The following is a 20,248-nucleotide window of genomic DNA, read 5'->3' as shown; positions in this document are numbered from 1 at the left end:
ACAGAAGCAGCCATTAAACACTGAACCCGCGCGCGCACACGATCCACACTTCCTACTGCTACACACTGACTTGGAGTCTTAGCTTAATGATCCCGCACCGTGGGAGCTCCAACACTTTCCTAAGTAGCTCCCCCGACGAGCCCTGATCACCAACAGGTGTGTGGCAGGAACTTCAGGTGTGGCCAGTCCTCCTGCAGGGCCACACCCATCAGGCCTGCATGTGGCTGTTCTCCATCCTCCAGCCACACATGTACACACCCTGCCTCTACATATGAGTGGAAACCCGAACACAGCATAGTGCAGAAAAACACACATCCCCAAATAACAACAACACTAATAATAATAATAATAATAATCCATCCTGCTCACGGACCCCCGAGTCCTCCAGATCCGGGTCCGTGACACATATAATACGTACATTAATAAGTAATGTAGATCTAACCGCATTAAAATTAAAGGAGTGCAAACTTGCAACCTGTGGACAATGTGAAAGAGGTCAAAGTTCACCCCAGTTTTGGACTGAAGGAACTTTTACCCAAGCACACAAATCAGAAAAGACTATTTGTAGAATAATGATAAAATTATTTTTCAGACTATAAATTATATACAAGCATATCAGCCATGACGTTTGGCCATTTTTTTCCTGAAGGAGTCAGCAAAAGTCTGTTTTTTTTTTTCTTTTTTATTGCACCTTTAGAGGTTTCTGTACCAAAGTACTGCAGAGAAGTGTTTAGATTTCCATCTTGTATATGATCCCTGGAGGTTTCCTTCTCTCTCTCCCATGCACAGAGTTGACCTTCCTGCTAAAGCCATGGCTCCCTCACAGCAGCACATTACAAGAAACTGGGGACCATCTGGGAAAATAAACGGTTAATAAACCGACCCATCCTTCAGTCACGCTTCTGCTGCAGCTCGGTTATGGAAACATCAAAGGTAAAACACACACCTGGTTCAGAGTACTGGTTACATTCCCTTCATTCAGAAACCAGGAACCAGTGTCGTTTTCCCAATTAGGAGAAGAAAGGAGGGCTGGAGATGAAGAGAGACAGCAGCAGCTTCTGGAAGCAGCATGAAAGCTGCTCATTTGCTAACACCCTGCTGGGTTAATTCAACCCCTGCATGAGTGTGTATGTTTTCACACTGGCCTACTGAACTCTTTCATTTCATGCCATCAGAGGACCTCTGGTGTGGACAAATAGACTCAAAGCAGGGAAAAGTTGATAATGGACACGTAGAGCTGCCAGCGTCTCACATGTGACAAAAATATGACGAATAAGAAAACAAAGTGCTTGACTTTGATTTACGTGGCTTTCAATTTGGCGTGGCTGTTGGTGGCAGACCGGCCTGTCTGACTATTTCAGCAGCCGCTGATCTACTGGGATTTTCCATCATAACTGTCTCTAGGATTTACAGAGAAGGTGCGAAAAAGAGCAAAAATTCTCTGGGTGTCTTGTTAATATCAGAGGTCAGAAGAAAATAAAACAACAAACAACAAAAAATAATTTCCCCCAGGGATCAATAAAGTATTCTGATTCTGATTCTGATTGAAAATGGCCAGACTGCTTTGAGCTGATAAGAAGGCAACATTAACTCAAATAACCCCTCGTTGGAACCAAAGTAAGCTATGCAGAAGAGCATCTCTGATTCCAGAATGGCTACAGCAGCAGAAGACCACACCTGGTACACTGCTGCCAGCAAAGAACAGAAGAGCGGGGGCTACAACTCGCGTAGATTCACTAACATTGGACAATAGATCATTTGAAAAATGTTGCCTGGTGTGATGAGTCTCGATTTCTGCTAAGATATCTGGATGGTAGGGCGATAATTTATCGTAATAAAAACTGAAAACATGGATCCATCCTGCCTTCTAGTAGTGGTTCAGGCTGTTGGTGATTTAACACTGTGGGGAATATTTTCCAGGCACTCTTTGTGGCTCTTTGTACAAAGTGAGCGTTGCTGCAACGCCACAGCCTGCCTGAGTATCGTTGTTGACCATGTCGGCCCTTCTATGACCACAGTCTGATTCAATGTCACAGAGCTCAAATAATCTCAAACTGGTTTCTTGAACATGACTGCGAGTTCACTGTACTCCAATGTTCTCCACATAATCAGGTCTCAATCCAATAGAGCACCTTTTGGATGAGGTGGAACAGAAGATTCACGCCATCAGTCAAACACAGAACAAGCAACATGTACCTAATAAAGTGGCTTGTTAATATGTATAAGCGCGTGTTTGCTGTAAAAGGTGAAATTTTGGTTAAAAAAATGGCAAAATTAAATATAAAAGGAAACAAAGCATAGAGAGGAAATTAAGTCTCTATAACCCTGAAACATTTTGACTAATTACAATAAAACATTTGTCAAATTTTAGGCATGTTTCTAATTTTTTAATAATGTTTTTGTAGCTGAATTTGCACTCTAAAAATGATACTATGCAGTATGAAAGGTGTCAAAACATAAACTCAGCCTCCAAACGGTTAACTTTAGTGTATCAGTCGCTTGCGGTATGTGCTTGCTTTTGTGTGTGTGTGTGTTAACAGCTGGTCACAGCTGGTTTTAATACAGAAGGAACTGGCAGATTAGAAAATGAGTTACAATGAAGGGAACGGGGGATTTGGAGCTCAAAATACCATCAAAGAAAATAACACATATATCAGAGTCGCCTGTGGATTCAGGCATTCAGCTCTTTTCTCTCCATCCAGTCCAGCTACTATGTGCATTTTCACAGAAAGCAGAAGTTCTGAACAGTTATGAGTCTAACAAACTAAAGTGAGCTTTTATTTTTCAGTCTTCATGTGAAGCTGCATTTCCTGTTCTTCAGTTGTCCTGCATTACACTCAGAGATGAGAGGGACATTAATGAGCAAATATGATCATTTCTTAAAACTACCAAAGTTTTCTTTTCTTTTCAACCTTAAAACTTTACTCTGGAGCTTGGCAACAGCTTCTAATTGTAAAAGAACAATTTCACCTCAAGGTCAGTACAGTAAGGACCTTTTTGCCTCCATCTCACCCTGTCCCTGGCATCGTCATCTGTCACAGTGACCCTCTGCATGGGACGAAAAGAAACTCTCCTCCTTTGCTACATCCACGAACCTCCCCTGTGCCACCGCCTCTAAATTTGTTAAATAAAAAGAAACGACAAAGATGCAAAGATGAATGAATGGATTTGAGGTTACACGCCCACAAAAGTCTGCAAAATTACCCTGAAGTTTGGCAAAGTGTTTAATATTATCAAACATCAGCAGAAAATATGGTCCAGCAGCTGTTTCATAGCTTCTTATCACATCTCATGGCCTTCTTCAGCAGAGAGACAGAAAAAATTAGAATCTGGTGCATTCTTAAGCAACACCAAAAAGACCACAGAAGAAGTGCATGATGGCAGAATTATTTCCATGGTGAAACTTCTAAACAAGTCAAGAACACACTCAAGGAGGTAAACATGTCATTGTCGGGGTCTACAAGCACGAGACTCCTTCATGAATGGAAACAGAGGGTTGGACACAACAAGGTGCAAACAAGACAAGAAAACAAAAAAGGAAGGACAGGTTGGACTTTGCCAGGAAATATCTAAAAGAGCGAGCACAGTTCTGGAAAAAAATAGATCTTCGGACAGATGAAACCACAATTAACTGGAGCCAGAATGATGGGAAGAGAAAAGTATGGACGTGGAGAGAAACAGCACTTAGTAGTGCATGTGGATAATGAGCCACAGCAAACCGCAAAAGCAACCCAAGAGCTTCTCAAGGCAAATAAAATGTTTATTTTTCAATGGTCAAGTCAGTCACCTGATCCCAGCCTAGTAGAGCAGCTTTTCAGTTATTAAATACAAAACTGACTGCAGACAGACACAGAAACCAGCAGCAACTGAAGGCGGCTGCAGTAAAGGCCTAGCAGAGCAGAGAGTCTCCAGAAAGGAGACGCAGCGTCTGGTGACGTCCACGTGTTCTAGAGTTCAGGCAGTCGTCGACTGCAAAGGATTTTCATCCTACTATTAAAAACAATTCCAGTATTTAAAAATCTGTTCGTTTGTCCAGTTGATATTGATCCTTTGAAAGTGGGAGACTGAATAAATATGGCTGCATTTAGGAAACCCCTTGACTTATAGCTGAAAGTCTGCATTCAATCATAGATTGATGCTTGATTTAAAATCCTCTGTGATAGTCCACATAAGGTAAGCCACAAACTTACGGGCCTAGTTTGTTTTCTTCCCACTAACAAAAAAAGCTAAAATAATAATAATACAGTTTAACTACAGCAGTGTTTCGACTTAACATGACATTCCTGGAGCAGAAAGCAGCAAGAACCTCTGCTGTCAGAGTGGGAGTTAAGCCCTACATTTCAGGAGTGCAGTCCGCCCTCAGAGGGACAACATGCCACGAGCGAACGGTGGTTTGAGTGCAGCACACCGCAGCACACTCAAGAAACTGTCTGCATGCGTGCTTTGAGTCATGTTGACCACAGAAAGCAATTCATCCTGCAGAAGCAGCTGTGAATGTGGTGGTCTTAAGTAGCCGAGATTTCAGCAGATTGCCTCCCTGGACTCCTCTGCGGTCAGCTCCTGTTCAGGCTCTTCTCTCCACTGAATTCTGTCAAAACTCCCAAAACTACTGGGGTCACAGGGAAAAGGTGAGGGGACACAGAAAGAAAAAAGGCTTCTGCACAGCAGCAGGTTTAAAAGTGCAGTATGTTCAGGGGGATGTGGGTGGACTGCACTTTTCCTACGTTACGCTGCCAGTGTCAACTGGAAACCTGGATGTCTTGCAGCAACACGTCAGGAGCGGATTCCTGAGGCAGACAAGGAGAAATCAGCTCAACACAAAGTCATGACCCCGATGTAACAACACAGCAGTGACTGGAGCTGATGGAGATGACAGCATGTGGGTCGCAAGCTGTTTCCTTTCCCTTGGTTCTGTCAGACTTAACCCTCAAACGACTTCATTTAAACTTCAAGCAGTCTCAAAAACCATCCGTGGAAACACTCCTCACCGCTTTGTACTTTTAAACCCTCCACCAGCAGCCTCTAACAGCCTTCACTCATTAGGCAAAAAGAGGAACAATGCCACCTACAGGTCAAGACGTTAAACTGCAACAATACTACCAAGTAGATCTTTAGAAGTTTGTCCATCGGCCTCCTTCTCGTTAAAGCTCCAAACAGAAAATTTGTGCAACTATAACCTTTAGAAATATCCGTGTAGACCATTCTTTCAAGGTTAATTTAACCCCAATAATAGAAAAACATCCCTTACTTCAATTTTGTGCAGTTAAATAAACAAAAAACACAAAGATTACAGCACAGATCAGAGGGAAAAAATCTAGATGCCAACTTTTATGTGAAGAAAAAAGTTTCTTTTTTGTGATTAAATAAATTATCTAATCAATCACTGATCATTCTAACCAAGGGATAACCCTGCCTCCTTAAAATTCTTCATTCAGAGTATGACAGTTGATCATATTACATTGAAAACTATGGTTAATATTTTAAGGCAACTCTATTATCTTTTTCCTTATTTTTAGTCATAAACATTTGCTCTTACAGTGGTGCCATGTTCTTATTTGATATGACCGGAATTTAAAGTAATAAGGTCAGAGTACAAACAAGTCAAATCTTTAACTTTTACAACTTGAAAACAGACTAGGACTAATCCGTGAAGCTCTTTCCTGAACTGAGTGGTTTCTGTCATAGCTCAGGCCTGCTTATAGAACAGAATGACAGAGTTTGCATAAGACGTTAGTGAGGGTGGCCTCTGCCTGTGTAGCTACCCTTGGAAAAACTCTATTCTGATGGTTATCAAACTACGTCTTCATTGATATGAACTGAGGAAAACTCATCCTCAAGGTTACAGGGGAGCTCGTCACATGTCATTTTTATAGGTGAAACAGTTAACATCGAAAACAATACCTGCAAAAGTTTTTCCATTACCACATCAACAACATGAACAAAAGTATTAGGCAACACCTCTTTAATATTTGAATTCAAGTGTTTTCAGTCCCATTGCCATTGTGTATAAGATCAAGTGCCTAGCCACACAGTCTGACTTTACAATGACTTGTGAAAGATTTGGTCTAAAGAGCTCATTGAAATCTGTAATGGGATGCAACTGCTGTCACAAGTCACTTAGTGACATTTCATTTTCTTAATTCCACAATCTTCTGGCATAAACACTCTGTGCTGGGAGCATCGTGGCTGAGTACTGCCTGTATGTATAATGTGCACATGGCTCAGTAATTCTGTCCATGTAGTGTGCTTGTCCTCCAAACATCTTATCAGACACTTTCACAAAACATTTAGGTTCTTGTGAAATCCTTCAAGGGGACTTTTGGTCCTGGTGCCTCTTTTAGCTTGTAGGCGAAGTTTTTGTGATACTTTCCTCCTTTTTAGTTTCTTTTCATCCTTATTAACCTCCTCACTGTCAGTCACATCATTTGATGACTCAGTATCCTGTAGCTGCATACACAGATTATGTGGAGTTTTTCTTTATAGGCTTGTTTTATGGGAAATGTGTACATTAAAAAAAAAAAAAAGCACAAAGCCCTTAAAACACACCTTATTTTCGCTTGCAGGACACTAGCCCCTCCCACCTGCTGTAAACCTTCTGTATGTGGAGGACAGCCAATCACAACAATACGGTCTTAAAGGAGCAGCAGTTGAAATGTTTCAGAGCATGAGCTGAACCATCAAGGTGCGGTATAAGATCAATAAGGGCCTTTAGTAACATTAGTCATGCAAAGCTACTCAAAAGAAAGTAAACAGTCAAATATGCAGAAGAAGTTGCCTTATGTAAAGATTTATTAATTTATAATACAAGCTTTGATGTAGACCACATTGCATTTTAGTTTTTACATTTATTCATACTGAGCTAATCTTCATAGCAGTGACATTGATTGACAAAAACACAAACCAAAAGACACTCGATGGAAGGAATCAAAAGGTTTCCGACTGTTTCTGAAGAAACCACAGCCCATCAACACGCCCAGTGCACCACCTTCTTCTTTTTTTAAAGACCACTTGCCCCCCCACCCCCCAAATTAGTCCACATTATGCCCCGCATTCACACACCCTCAGACACACTCGCACACAAACTCACCCGCACAAAAATTCAACAAATACATATACACAAGATAAAAATTGATATATTTAAATTTCAATATTAATGATATTACTGAATTCCACAATAAAAGGCAAACGAGAAGAAACGACAGCATCCAAATGAAAAAAGGAGGCGAAACACTTCCAAAACTTTCCTTTTTTTCTCTCTCTCTAGTCATCCAACGAGAGAAACTCAGCCTCGTTTTCAGTGTCCTGTAGAGGAGGGCGTCAAACCGATACCCGCTCGCATCTTCTGTCTGCGTTTAACTGGCCCGCCGTGCCGGCTCCCATCACCAGGGAGCATCGACAGCCTAGTCATTAAAGTCTCCACCAGAGGAACGAACACGACATCTGATGGCGCGCACATGATCCGCTGAAATCCTCTGACCGCATTTATTCAAGCCTCGCCGGGGAGTCTGTTCCCGTTTCCCGCGGACCCTCAGGTGTTTTTACTCTTCCAGATAAAAGTACTTCCTCGATTGGTCCATGAACGGACGCAGGTGACGGCCTACTGACCGTCAGTTACTGAGAGGCAGAAACAGTCTGTGAAGAGGATGGCACGTTTTCTACCACCTGGGTTCGGGAGGAGTTAAGGTCTGTTCATCTGACCAAAAACAAAAAGCCACAAAGGAGGAGGAGATGAAACACAGCAAACACTTTAGAATTAAACTGGTTAAGTGCAACGAGAGGGTTAACACCATTCAGTAAGACCTGGGGAAAACATCCAAGTGACTAGTATGGAAGGGTTAAAGCCCACACATCCTTTGTAGCACTTCTGTGTCCATGAAGAGAGGCGAGTTCCTGGGTTGTTGTTTGCTTTGTTTTGTTTTTTCACTACATGACAGCTCTTCAAAAATGTCTCCAGCAGTGAAGGGATCTGCGATGTTGTTCAATGTCATGATGTTCAAAGAAAAAGTAGTAACAACAGTAGAAGTTTGGGGGCAGAAAAGTGAACATTATTGGCACAAAAAAAGCCTCAGATTGGACAGTTCAACCAAAGTGTGTGAGAGAGAGAGAGAGAGAGAGAGAGAGAGAGAGAGAGCGAGAGAGAGAGAGAGAGAGAGAGAGAGAGAGAGAAAGAGGGGGGAGGGGGACCCCAAACGGACTTCCTGCATTTTATTCCAGATCCACAGCTGACGGGACGACAGGCAGGAAAGAGCGGAGAGGGAGTGTATGCTTGTTTGAATGTGTGTGTTTTATATATATATATATGTGTGTGTATGTGTGTGCATGTGTGTGGATGTGTGTGTGCGTAATTAAAGGAAGGGAAGGGGCTGTTTCTGTAGCTTTACAAGAGGAGGCAGCAGTTGCTCTCTGTTGTTTTTTCTCTGTTCCTTTGACCTACAAAGACAAGAGAGCAGAGACACGAGGTGAGACAAAAAACCCCACAAAAACATCTAGCTGACATGAGACAGACCTCACTGGGATTTGTTTCCTGTTAGAAGGGGGTTCTTCCTCCCGACAGCTGCAAAGAGTTTGTTCATGTGGGGGTCACCTGATCATTATTAAAAGCTTCTCAAAACTGTTTACGCATTCTTCAACAATCAAAACATACAAAAAGCTGCTGAAATGTGTGGGCCACTGCACTGTGCACAGTGTAAAAACTGTCCGTAGCTATAATCACAGTGACAATGTAGCATCAAGTGAATTAGACCTGAGTCACACAGGCCTAGAGACTGGTCAGCAACCATCTGATAACCACAGGTTTTGAGGAAAAAATGAGTATTCTCCATCCGGTTGCTGTTGGTTGAGTGCAATTGTTAGGAAAATGATTGCTGAACTCCCAGTCATGCAGGTGTACAGACGAGTTACTGGCAACCACCTGTTGCTAAGGAAAACCGTGTGTTAGCCTCAGCTAGCCGAGTGTGGCTAAAGTTAGTCTTTTTAGCAGCACTCATCTTCTTTCTTTACACGCTGGCATCCACACGCCTGTCATGAGTTTGGCTGCTGGTAGTGACGGGATGGATTACATCCAACATACGGCTGAGAACTTTTACATCAAAGTACTGAAGAAGCATGATGGTTTATGCATGATGGTATATTAGAGCCAGTGACAGTTTAACAATTTTTTTTAATAGTTTGGCACCTCGAGAAAAAACTAAAACAAGGAGCAGATGAAAGTTCCTCACCATGAGAGTTGGGCTCTGGAAGAGTCTCCCTGGCAACCAAGTGCATGACAGTTGTTCGGCCCGGCGGCAGCTTTAGAGCTGAAAACACATAAAACACGTTAGGATTCATCCTTGTACTTTCCCATCTAATTAAATGGTGGCAGCAACAACAGCTGCATACGAATGCTATGAATTATGACCTTGTCAGTATCTATATTTGTCTCACCTAGGAATCACTTTATTTTCAACATCGTAACCTTCATTTAACCAAGCTGGATCATGAATATTTACATGTGCCACTAGGATATCTTTAATTGTAAAAACTTTCCTTACACATATTAATAAGTCTACCTGGCATCAGGTTTGAAGCTGAAATGAGATGGTCACATAAAAAAAACTGTTCTATATACTAAAAGTGCTGCTGTCGCTTTCACTTCTTCAGACTCTCTGCAATTTAGAAGTCAGTGAAGCTGCACCAGAAACCTCCTCCGTTTCCTCTGTTATACATATTTAATCAGACAGTCTCACCTCACTGAGATTAAAATCTTTTACAAGAGACCCGAGAACAAGAAAATGTGCAAAACCAGCCATTTTTTTTGATTGCAGAACAGTGATGAGCACCAGATGTGACACTAGTGACGAATCGCAGTGCACTGTGATATACAGAGTTTAAAGCTCCTCAGTCACACAGGAGATGAGATCAAAGGTTGCCAACAGGTTGCATGGAAGACACTGATTTGTCTGCAAACATTTGCAAACTATTTGACCACTAGTAAAACGGTTTAAAAAATGCGATGCAAACCAGAGACAAAGATTACTCAGATGGAAAAGTTCAACAAAAGCTGGAGACTAAGAGCACTTTCCTTCAAACATTTACAGTTTAAATACCACTCAGAGTGCAGCTGGCGAGTGTTTGCAGTCAGCTGGTGTCTTCCATACAAACGACAGGCAACCATGGTGCAGTACTCTCTTTGCAACAGATTTCACCTAGCAACACCAAGCAACCTCCATCAACTGTTGATGCACTAGGTTGTATCTACACTAATTTTCCAACTGGAAGAGAAAGACAACCCTTTAAAAAAAATAAATAAATAAAAAAATCAAACTCTGCTTTTAAAGCCAAGCCCAAATGTGTTTCTAAGTCTCCACAAGAGTGATGAGGGTGACAGGCCTCAGGTAGAGGTGGAGAACACCACATACTTCAGAATTAAGTAGCTTAAGCTTCTTCAGTGCAGCTTCCCATGTACAATGCTGATGGGATTCTCAATCTCAAACCAAGGTCACATTCTAGAAGGTTTAATCTGACTTATAAACTCAGGACTTCTTTAAATGTTCCTAATGAGTGCTAAGACAATCAGCAGCCACACCTTCTTCAGCGGATAGCCTTTTAAATGTAGGCAATCTGCGGTCAGAGGTACATGATCACTACCATGATTCATACTGGCAAACAATTTGTTCTACACGTGAGCAAAAATACGTGCACTTCCTGTCACGGTTACAGAGTAAAAGGCAGATTTCCTGGTACTGTTTGATTAAAATTTCTGAACAGAAACGTAGAAAGAGGAACTGCAGCCACCATCAGAAGACTCCACAACAAATCACAAGAAGAAAGAAGTTGATGGGCTGTTGAAGGCAGCGACACAATATACAGATGTTACCGGACATCTGAATATTATGAATATTGGCGTTATATAAAAATGTAAGCTTTATATTTTTGTATCTTTTTACAGAGAGATCTTCTTTTATCTGACCGACTCGATTTCTTCTATTGCACACTGAACTTTGTGTGTTTTCTAAAGTATAAATTTATAAAGTAAAGCTTGAATTAAAGCCACGCTTAATGCAATATAATTACTTTATACAACTAAACCAACATTTTCTTCATGGATCTCAAAAACAGCTTCATAGACTGGCTTCTTAAAAAGAGTTTCTGACATGGCAATTTTCATTGTCTTATATTAGACATTCTTAAAACAAGAAAAAAAAAAAGGTTTATTTAAAAACACAAACAAAAACAAAAAACCCATAAGTACTGAAATGAAAGAAAGAAAAATCTTGACTCTAATCCCATAATCTGTTGTGCTTTTTAAGCCATTATATGTACAACAGCCAAGCAGTGACTATGTCAAGGACCTTTATTGTGAAAGGAACAGGAAGAAGCCCATTTCGTATGTGTGGACAAAGCTCACGTTTCCGGTATGGCGTTTTCGGACATGCATAAAACAAATCAGGTCATATTACCCCATTATTGTTGATAAGCAGTTTCAGTATTGGCATCACTCGCTCCACTGGAGCAAGCCTGCAAACCCAGCATCCAAATGACTGAGGCTGTGCTGGAGAGGAGGTTAAAGAACTGTTAACCATCATGGACCATCCTCTGCATCACTTACTGGAAGGCAGCGAAGCACTTTAAGATGCATTTCACAAGGACAGACACAGGAAATCTTCACTGCCTCATACCACAATACCTGCATTTATTTTATATGATTTCTTGTTGAGCCATTTCACTCTGGGTTGTTTGTTTGTTTTTTTTATTGAGCTATCACAGGTTGTGTTCAGTCTTTTAGCTAATGTAACAAGTTTACAAATTCTGGTATTAATAAAGTATAATTTGTTCATAAAATCTAAATGGTACCTACTGCTACCGCTGCATACTGCATGAATAAAAACTCATACCAGCAGATAATTCTCAGATGAGTCTCAGAAGATAAAGGCTGTTTTCGATTTCACTTCCCATTTATTTCTACACGAAACAGAGAGACACACATCCTTGCGTCACATCGCTCTGATTAAAGGGAAATGTCCAGCCAGTGTGAGAGATCAGAAGCACTGAGACTGGTTCTCAATCAGGAAATACTGTCTGCTTCAGTTCATGTTTTGGGTTCAGTGAAATAATCCAAACAGCAGCAAAGGAGGAAGGATGCTGCCTGGGAATCTGAGGACACTGGCAGAAGTTCATGACTGTAAATCGTTAGACTAAGAGCTTTGTGTACTGCTGCTAGATATGCCCGCATGCCGTTTTTGGCATTAGTAATTTAACAACAGCGTTTACAGTAAGATAAAAGCATAAAGATGCCATTCTGTTTCTCTCTGATGCTTTCTCTGGCCAGCGATGGTCTTACCTCCCAGGGTGACGTTGCCATGAAGGAAGCGTCCCTGGAAAATGAGGCGGAGTATACTGGGACTGCTCACCTGCTCTTCCTCCCACCCTGCCAAGGAGGGAAAGAAGAGATGTATCACTTTCCCAACTGATGCAGCCAGCAGTATTTTATTGTCCTAGAAACACTAAACACAAGAGCCAAGATACAGATTGCTGAGCATATTTCTGAAGACTGTGATATATGCAAAGCCCACAGTTTACAATTTAAACCTTTAAATAAGTTCTGGATTCTGTTTCCAAATGAACTCAAACTGGCAGTTTCTTGTATTTTAATCAGCTGGCATGCACACTGGTACCCAGTACATCAATGAGCTAATACTAGCTAATGTACTGGCCTGGCTAGTTTATTGCCCTGGCTCCAATGTTAATTCCCCCATCCAACACCATAACACGAGGTGTGATCCAAAAATTAGGGTGATAAAAAAAGTTCAAAAACCTCGCAATAATCTCCTTGGGCAGGTCCGGATGACTTTCAGCATGGCTGCCTGTCCTGACCACTTGTACTGCAGCCTTGTCCCCAACTCCAGTATCCACAATAACTCTCAGAATTATTATGAAGAGCTAAACTCTCCACTGAGGTCAATATCGCTGTCTTACCAGGCTGTAAACATGGGAGTCTATGGGGATTGACTCAAGTGGCTCTTGAGTTGAAACTGCAGTTTCTGGCAGTTCAGCGCTGCTTTCATTCATGAATGAATTCATGAAGTCTCGAGAGGCTTCAGCCGAGGAGTTTTCATTTGAAGAGTCTGCAGTTTCTAAGTCCAAAGGCTGCGTGTCACATGATGAGCAAACCCAGCAGCATGCTTGCCATTTTTTGACACTCACATGGTTGTGCACAGCAAATCTGTCCCCCTGGATGAGGCAGTAAAAGCAGAGTTTACTGCCCACCTCACACTGTTACAAACTCACCTGTCTGCTTTGGACTTCGAAAGCTTGTCAGTTTGTTTAAATCAGCGAGTGTGAATACTTGCATATTTTTAAACAGAGATTATATCAGGTTTTGATTCCACATCTGTTAAATATTTGCAGAAACTGGCAAACTGTATGAGATTGAATCAGTCTGACTTTGAGGTTCAAAGTGTGAAATATATTAAAAGTGAAGAACAGGAGACTGAACCCTTTAAAACGTACCTGCAGGCCAGTTGTCAAATACGTGCTTGGCGATGTCCGTGGCCGAGTCATTTGGGGAGAAGGTGAAGTCCTGTGTTTTGCCACTGACCAGGATAAGGCGGAGGTGTACCTAAAGCGACAAACAAAAGCATTCAAATATGGGTCCATAGAAATGTCATGCCAGCCACACTTCCATTAAAATTCTTCTCAATTAGTCGTGGCGAAATCCCTTCACTTCCTCTAACCTCCTCAGACATGAGGTGACCTTCTGAAGGGTGCGAACAGACGGACATTCCAGTCTAATTAGATTTAGCCACACCAGATCTTCACCCTCTGACTGGGCGACTTCATTCATCGAGGGCTTACGGTGAAGTGAGCCTCTGTTGCTGGAGATAACACCAGATAAGGGTGGGGCAGAGGGGGGAGAACACTGGGCCTTTAGTTCCAGGGTGCTGCTGCTCCTCTCCGGGCTGTCGGCCTAATGCGATAACCCCAGGTGTCCCAGACAGCTCTGGGCCATGTTATTAAATTTACATGGCCAGTGCGTAGCCCCAAGGGGGACTCGTGCAAGTGTGTGTGGGAAGGTCTCTTAACAGAGGGGCTTCCTTCTTCTTCTTTTTAAAAAAAAAAAATCCTCTGGGCATCTACACAAAGATATCTGTTAAAAAACAAATAAAAGGGGAAACTTCATGGGCAACATGCCTTTAAGCAGTGTCCAACATTTTATGCCCACTGGAACCAGAAGATCAGACTATTAATAGGACACCAAAAAAAAGCTAATTTCATTACTTTAATTGGCGCCAACTTAAAATATAAGAGTATCACATAAATTATCGGTTGATTTAGATTTAAAATCTGTATCTGAAAATAAGTAGTAAGCTTGAAAATGAATGTAACAGAGTACATGTCACAACTGAAGGTCATAACAAAGTGTCATAAAATCTTTTTCACTAACAGTTACCTCAAGTTTTTTTTCCCTGCATATGCAATTAAAAAAAAGAAATTACCAGGACTTTGACCAAGTGTACTTGCTCCTCCATAAAAGCTGAAACTCGCTGGCTTTACAGTCAAAAATCACCCAGCAGTCAGGGGCTAGCTGCACCCTCACGCACAGAAACCTCTTTGTCATTTATTCATTGGTTTTGCAATTGAAAGAAATTGTTTAATGTAATAAATAATCAGTTAACAGCATTTTCTTGAGAATCGTCACAAGGCTGCGCTCATGAATGTAGATCCTGCACCTTTTCCTATCAACAAACTATCACGACCTAGACGGGGATAAGTGGTAGAAAATGGTTGGGTGTACTTTTATGGAAAATAGTAAAGCAAAACTAATGTTGAAGATTAAAGCAAGACAGTGTAGAGCTTCTATGAAGCAGACTGTGATCAGCAAGTGCTTTAACATGTGTGGCATCCCAGGTGATAAAGGTGTAAAACGTTTTAACCAAGAGAAAACTATGATTACTATGACTAGTGGAGTAACTCTGGTTTAATTGTCTACTACTTATATTTTAATAGAACACAGTTTCGCGACAATAAAAGGGCAATTCTATTCTATTTCATTCTATTCTTTACAGCCGTTTAACAACTACAAAAATTTCATTGTATCTGTACCCACAGTTAGGCTGTTTAAGGCATTTTTATAAAATATAGTTTCATTTTCCACCATAATGCTTCATTTCTGCTGACTGCTTCATTGCTGCTGCATGTGTCACCCTCCTCACACACTATTTTAAATTTAAAAAAGAATAAAAAAAAAAAAGTGAATATTTTAGTCAAATTTTTCCACCAACATTAGACTACATGAAGGTAGGCTCGTGGTCAGGATTAAAAACATCACCCTTAACTGAATAATTATCTTGAGCCCATTTTGGACCTCTGTCACTGGACCTCATTGAGCTCTCATCTCTGATCAATCACTCCACAAAAACATACAAAAAGAACAATACTAAATCTTTTTGCTGGGACATCTCTACTCTAGATTCAGAGCTGACAGATGGGGGAACGTTCCCCCTACGTGTGCCCTTCTTAAAAAAAGAAACATGAACTTTCTTTGGTTCACAAATCACAGAGGAGAGAACAAAGAGACTTAATCACGAGGTGTGACGTGAGGAAGGGACAACCCTACTCTCTGATCTGTTTACAAATACACCCTCCCACCCCCCCCACCCCCCTTTCCTCTCGGTGGTCCCCTGCTCACCCATCCCCCTGTGAACTGAATAACCTCAATGTGGGATTGCATACCCATGTCATTATTAACAAGCTTTGTCCCCCTTCCCTCATCCTGAACAAAACAAAAACAAAGTCAAATCTGCCATGGCAACATCCTGCATCACAAAGTCATTGAGGTTCACCAATCGAAAGGAAGTCTTCCAAGTGGCGTTATGATTACTTTTTAAGGGTTAAAGGTAATAGCAGAGGCTTATCTGTTCTTCATGCTGGTCAAGTTTCCTAAAAACATAGTCAGCCACGAGCTTCAGGATAGCTGCCAAGAGAGATGATCTATTAAATCCCACTCTGGCCTCCTGTGGGTTTTACCTCATGTTGGTGTCCTACATAAAACATCTGACAACATTTATTCTTTTTTAAAAACTAAACATGGGTTCCGTTAATACGGGGATGTCAAACTCATTTTACATCATGTGCAACATACATTCCACTTTGATGTGAAGTGGGCAAAAGTACTACCAAGTAACAGAAAAGGTTCTGGATTGTCCTGTAATTACAATTTTAGAATATCCTTGTGCTTTGGTGTAGTATAACTGGAGCAATAGGAAAAGCTGAAAACTTGTGAAAATAGAGTTAAAAATTCAAAAACTAACCATGCTTTCACATTTTCTTAAGATGCCTAGTGAGCCAGATTGGAGTCTTTGCTGGGCCAGTTCTGGCCTAAGGGCTTTATGTCTGGCACCCCTATTCTAATATCTGCAGTTTAACACTCTTCTTATTCAATAAAGCGTACGCTTCAGATATATAAAATTAAATGACACAAATAACACTAAAATAACATAGAACAACACAAAAAGTTGAATCATTGTCCTTAAAAAGTTATGTTTTGCCTCACCAACAATCCAAAACCTGAAATATGCACACACGTGTGATCAATGCTGTACATTTTCATACTAGGAACTCAGTATGGAGACAGCAATTGTAAAAATGTGGGCCAGTAATAACATTTGAATTAAAAAACAAAAAATTGGCAATCCCATATGAAAATATTTTATTTCAAGAGAAATAGCATTTAGCATTGCCCTTAATATGACAAGCTCCAGATATCTATGTTTTATGTTTTGGTGAGCAGTTGATAACAGAAAGAAACAGCTGTTTCATATCTTTTGGGTTTAGAAGTGGCTACCTTTGTTTCTAAAGCTTAGGTGACATGGTGCTTCTTCTTTGTTCTTTGTTAATCCTATTTGAACCGGGCACATTTATTTAATTATTGTGTCATAAATAAAACAAACTGATCTAAAACTACAGACAAACATCAGCCTGTCTGACTGATAAATGTCGCCTCTTTTGACTTTTTATTTCTTCTAATTTCTGATACTGTCGCTGCTCTTATTTACAGCAGAACTTTTAATTACATAAAAATTACAGACAAACTGCAGTTTAATACCCCAAAATGCAAATAATTGTCATCTTTTTCTTGGTAATAATGGTACTAATAAGTAAACAAAGCCAACAAAAACTTGTATTATTGTATCCATTCCTGTGGTTGGGTTGGATTAGGTGGGGGCAGGATGTAATAAGAGGGTGCAATCAATTGGCATCTAAACCTTGAAAGGAAAGTAGGCCAACGTTTTAACTCAGATTAGACAGATGGTGTTCACAGGAACAGCAGTCACTATCCAGCTAAGTGTTTGTGCACGTTGGCTAATCCACAAACAACCCCCACCCCCATACAAACACCTACACCAGTCACAGAGATAATCAAACGTATTAATGTTAAATGATGTTTTGAGTACTCAGAGAGCATCGCCTCAGTTGTGTGTTTTGAAATGTGACAGAGCCTCACTCACCATATCAAGATCCCTCTGAGTGGTCATGGCTCAGCGAGGAGGAAGGCCGTGGACGGGGAGCAGAGAGGACAGGATCGGTGTGCTTCAGCAGCTGGAGACGGGGCCAGAGCCCTGATACAAACACCAACACTGTCAGGTTGACTTCCACAAAAACAGCAAAACAAAAAAAAAACCTGACACCATAAGATTGCACCGCTCACAAACTGTTACCCACCGAGCTCGAAGGAGGCTAACGCTGCAACTAACATGACAACACTATCGGTCGAAACTGCACATGATCGATTAGTTGCCTGGACCGCAACAGCACCGAGCAACTTGTGTTTTACCACACCGTGATTTAACTAACCCAAATTAGTAGTCTTGGCGTGTTAAACTAGGACGAGCTTTAAAGATTAATCCCACAGTTAGCCTTACGTTACGCTAGGGGGCTACATCCCATTCAGGCATCACGGCTCATAAATTTACTGGAAGCTGAAGCGGTGCATTAGGTGGGAGTGTGTCTCGCCCGGAGACACCGATCACCTCAGAGTTTCACCCAGATAAGGTGTATAAACAAAGCCCTGCGAGCTAAACAAGCTACCGCTGTTAACGTTAGCATTAGCTGTTATGTTAGCCCGATCTTCCTGTCGATGGCTACCTGCAGGCTAACAGCCCAAGGACGGTTTCCGTGCTGTGGGCCTCACCTGCATCTGATGAATACGATGAAATTTTGCATTCAGTTGAGTCAACCAGTCAGCGGGAAACGTTTTCCATGGGGAAATGATCGAGTGTAGATGGATGGCGTTATGGTTGACTCTGGGTATCAGAGGCTAATGGACGGGAAGACACCGGAAGTCAGCTGGTAGTAAACACAGAGAAGAACTACAAAGGCTTCTGGGAGTCCGAGTCCAAGTATGAGAAAAATATAATAGAAATGAGAAATAGTTTATTATTATTATTATTATTATTATTATTATTATTATTATTATTATTATTATTATTATAAGAAGCAGAAAAATGGGGGGGGGGGGGGGGTTGATTCAGACTAAAAATATAAATATGAAAGACGAAAATCAGAATACTTTAATAATCCCTAAGGAAATTATGTGGGTTACAGTTGCTTCAAGAGAGTAACAGTAACAGACTAAACTAATTAAATAAGACAATATAGTACACAGTTTACAAATTTAAGAAATAGCACTAATATATACAAATTGCTCAATTATAAATATCAAGAATATTACAAAGTCACGTATATTACAGAAAAATATACATGATTGACATTTAACTCTAACCTGTGAACTTTGTCATTTGACTGTAGAGCATGTGCAAAAGGGTGTAACTATTGCAGTGTTTACAGTGTATTAGATGGAGGAGTTGTACAGGGCAGGAATGATTTCCTGTGTCGTTCAGTGGTGCTTTTTAAAACGTAAACATTAGATGAAAACATGTAAAACAAATTACAACCAAGATTAGAGTGAAATGTTAAATTAAAACTCTATATTCCAAAGTTAAAACAATACCGAGTATAGACAAGGTATTATATAATCCACATATCACAAGGAGTTATAAAGTTTGATGGCCACAAGTAGGAATGATTTTCTGTGCCATTCTGTTAGTGTCAGTTTTATTTATATAGCACATTCCATCACATGCGAACTCAGTGTGATTAACAAAAGAGATAAAACAGAAGAAACTATGCAGGTCTACTGTGTCTTATGGCAATAAAAACAACAACAAAAACAGAAGTTAACAAACACACACACCATCATTGCCATCAGAACTGCCAGCAGTAGCTGAAGTCCATAGTGTAGAGGGTGAAGAGAAAGTGAGATGGAAGGGTCTCGTGCGGGGCTCCTGTGTTGCTGACCTCCCTGTTCGACACACAGTGCTGTAGGAGTACATTTTCTGGTCTCCCAGTTAGGCAGTCAGTCAACCATACAAGTCAGTATCACTGTCAGCTTATCAGGCAGTAGAGCCGGCCGGATGGCATTGAAGTCACCGAAGAAGTTAAAAAAACCCAAACACGATTCTTACAGTGTTTGCTGCTTTGTCCAGGTGGGTAGAGACATGGGTGAGCAGGCAAAGAATGGCTTCCTTAAATTCAAGTCTGGGCTGGTAGGCAAACTAGAGTGGGTCCATCAGTGGGTGGACCACAGCCTGGAGCTGGTCCAGGATGAGTCTCTCCAGGGTCTTCTTGATTCATCCCATATTTGTGAACTTTTTTTTGCTATACCAAAAGGGTAAAGTGAACAATAATAATGACAATAATGACAATGAAGTCCCATATGATGATATATTTAACAATAGCTGACCATAATATGTCACATCTTGGAAACAGAGGTGTGGGCTGATGACATAAAGACTTAGAGTGACAGGAAAATGTATATTTAAAAAAAACACTTTCTACAGAATATCATCTGCTGTGTATACTTATGTATCCTGAATCCAACCCATCCAGCCAAAAAGTAAAAAGAAAATACAATAAAAATCTAAAAACAAACAAAAAAACAAAAAAAACAAAAACAATAGAAAGCAGTCTTGAATGATGCAGTATTCCTTCATATATTTTTGACTCTGTCTTCTGTTGCATCAGTGGCAGATATAGAGAATTTTAGATTGGGTGGAAAAGGAGGGGCAAGAGCTCTAGGCAGGGTGGCACCTAGCTCTTCAGTGAAGTATACTAAAATCCCCTATATGTAAATGGACTCAACAAAATATCCACAAAAACACTATTATATACAACTATTTATTGTATCATAACTAGAGATGGCACGATACCA

The 20,248-nt window shown here is 40.8% G+C and overlaps 1 protein-coding gene across 1 annotated transcript; it reads right to left on the bottom strand.

The window, feature by feature from the left end:
* Window positions 1-6,771: 6,771 nt before the first annotated feature.
* On the bottom strand, window positions 6,772-18,324 carry ubl3b (ubiquitin-like 3b). Its single transcript, XM_085427133.1, has 6 exons — window positions 18,170-18,324; window positions 17,487-17,597; window positions 13,489-13,597; window positions 12,320-12,406; window positions 9,219-9,296; window positions 6,772-8,430 (listed from the first exon to the last, which is right to left on the bottom strand). The coding sequence occupies exons 2-6, from the start codon at window positions 17,511-17,513 to the stop codon at window positions 8,378-8,380; spliced, it is 354 nt and encodes a 117-aa protein (XP_085283259.1). The 5' UTR covers window positions 17,514-17,597; window positions 18,170-18,324; the 3' UTR covers window positions 6,772-8,377.
* Window positions 18,325-20,248: the final 1,924 nt, after the last annotated feature.

This window comes from Rhamphochromis longiceps, linkage group LG2 (genome assembly GCF_057381845.1).
Source record: "Rhamphochromis longiceps isolate RC_006_pf linkage group LG2, R_longiceps_female_GT1.1, whole genome shotgun sequence".
Taxonomy (NCBI): domain Eukaryota; kingdom Metazoa; phylum Chordata; class Actinopteri; order Cichliformes; family Cichlidae; genus Rhamphochromis; species Rhamphochromis longiceps.
The sequence above is the reverse complement of the archived record's forward strand: the minus strand, read 5'-3'. Positions and strand labels throughout refer to the sequence as shown.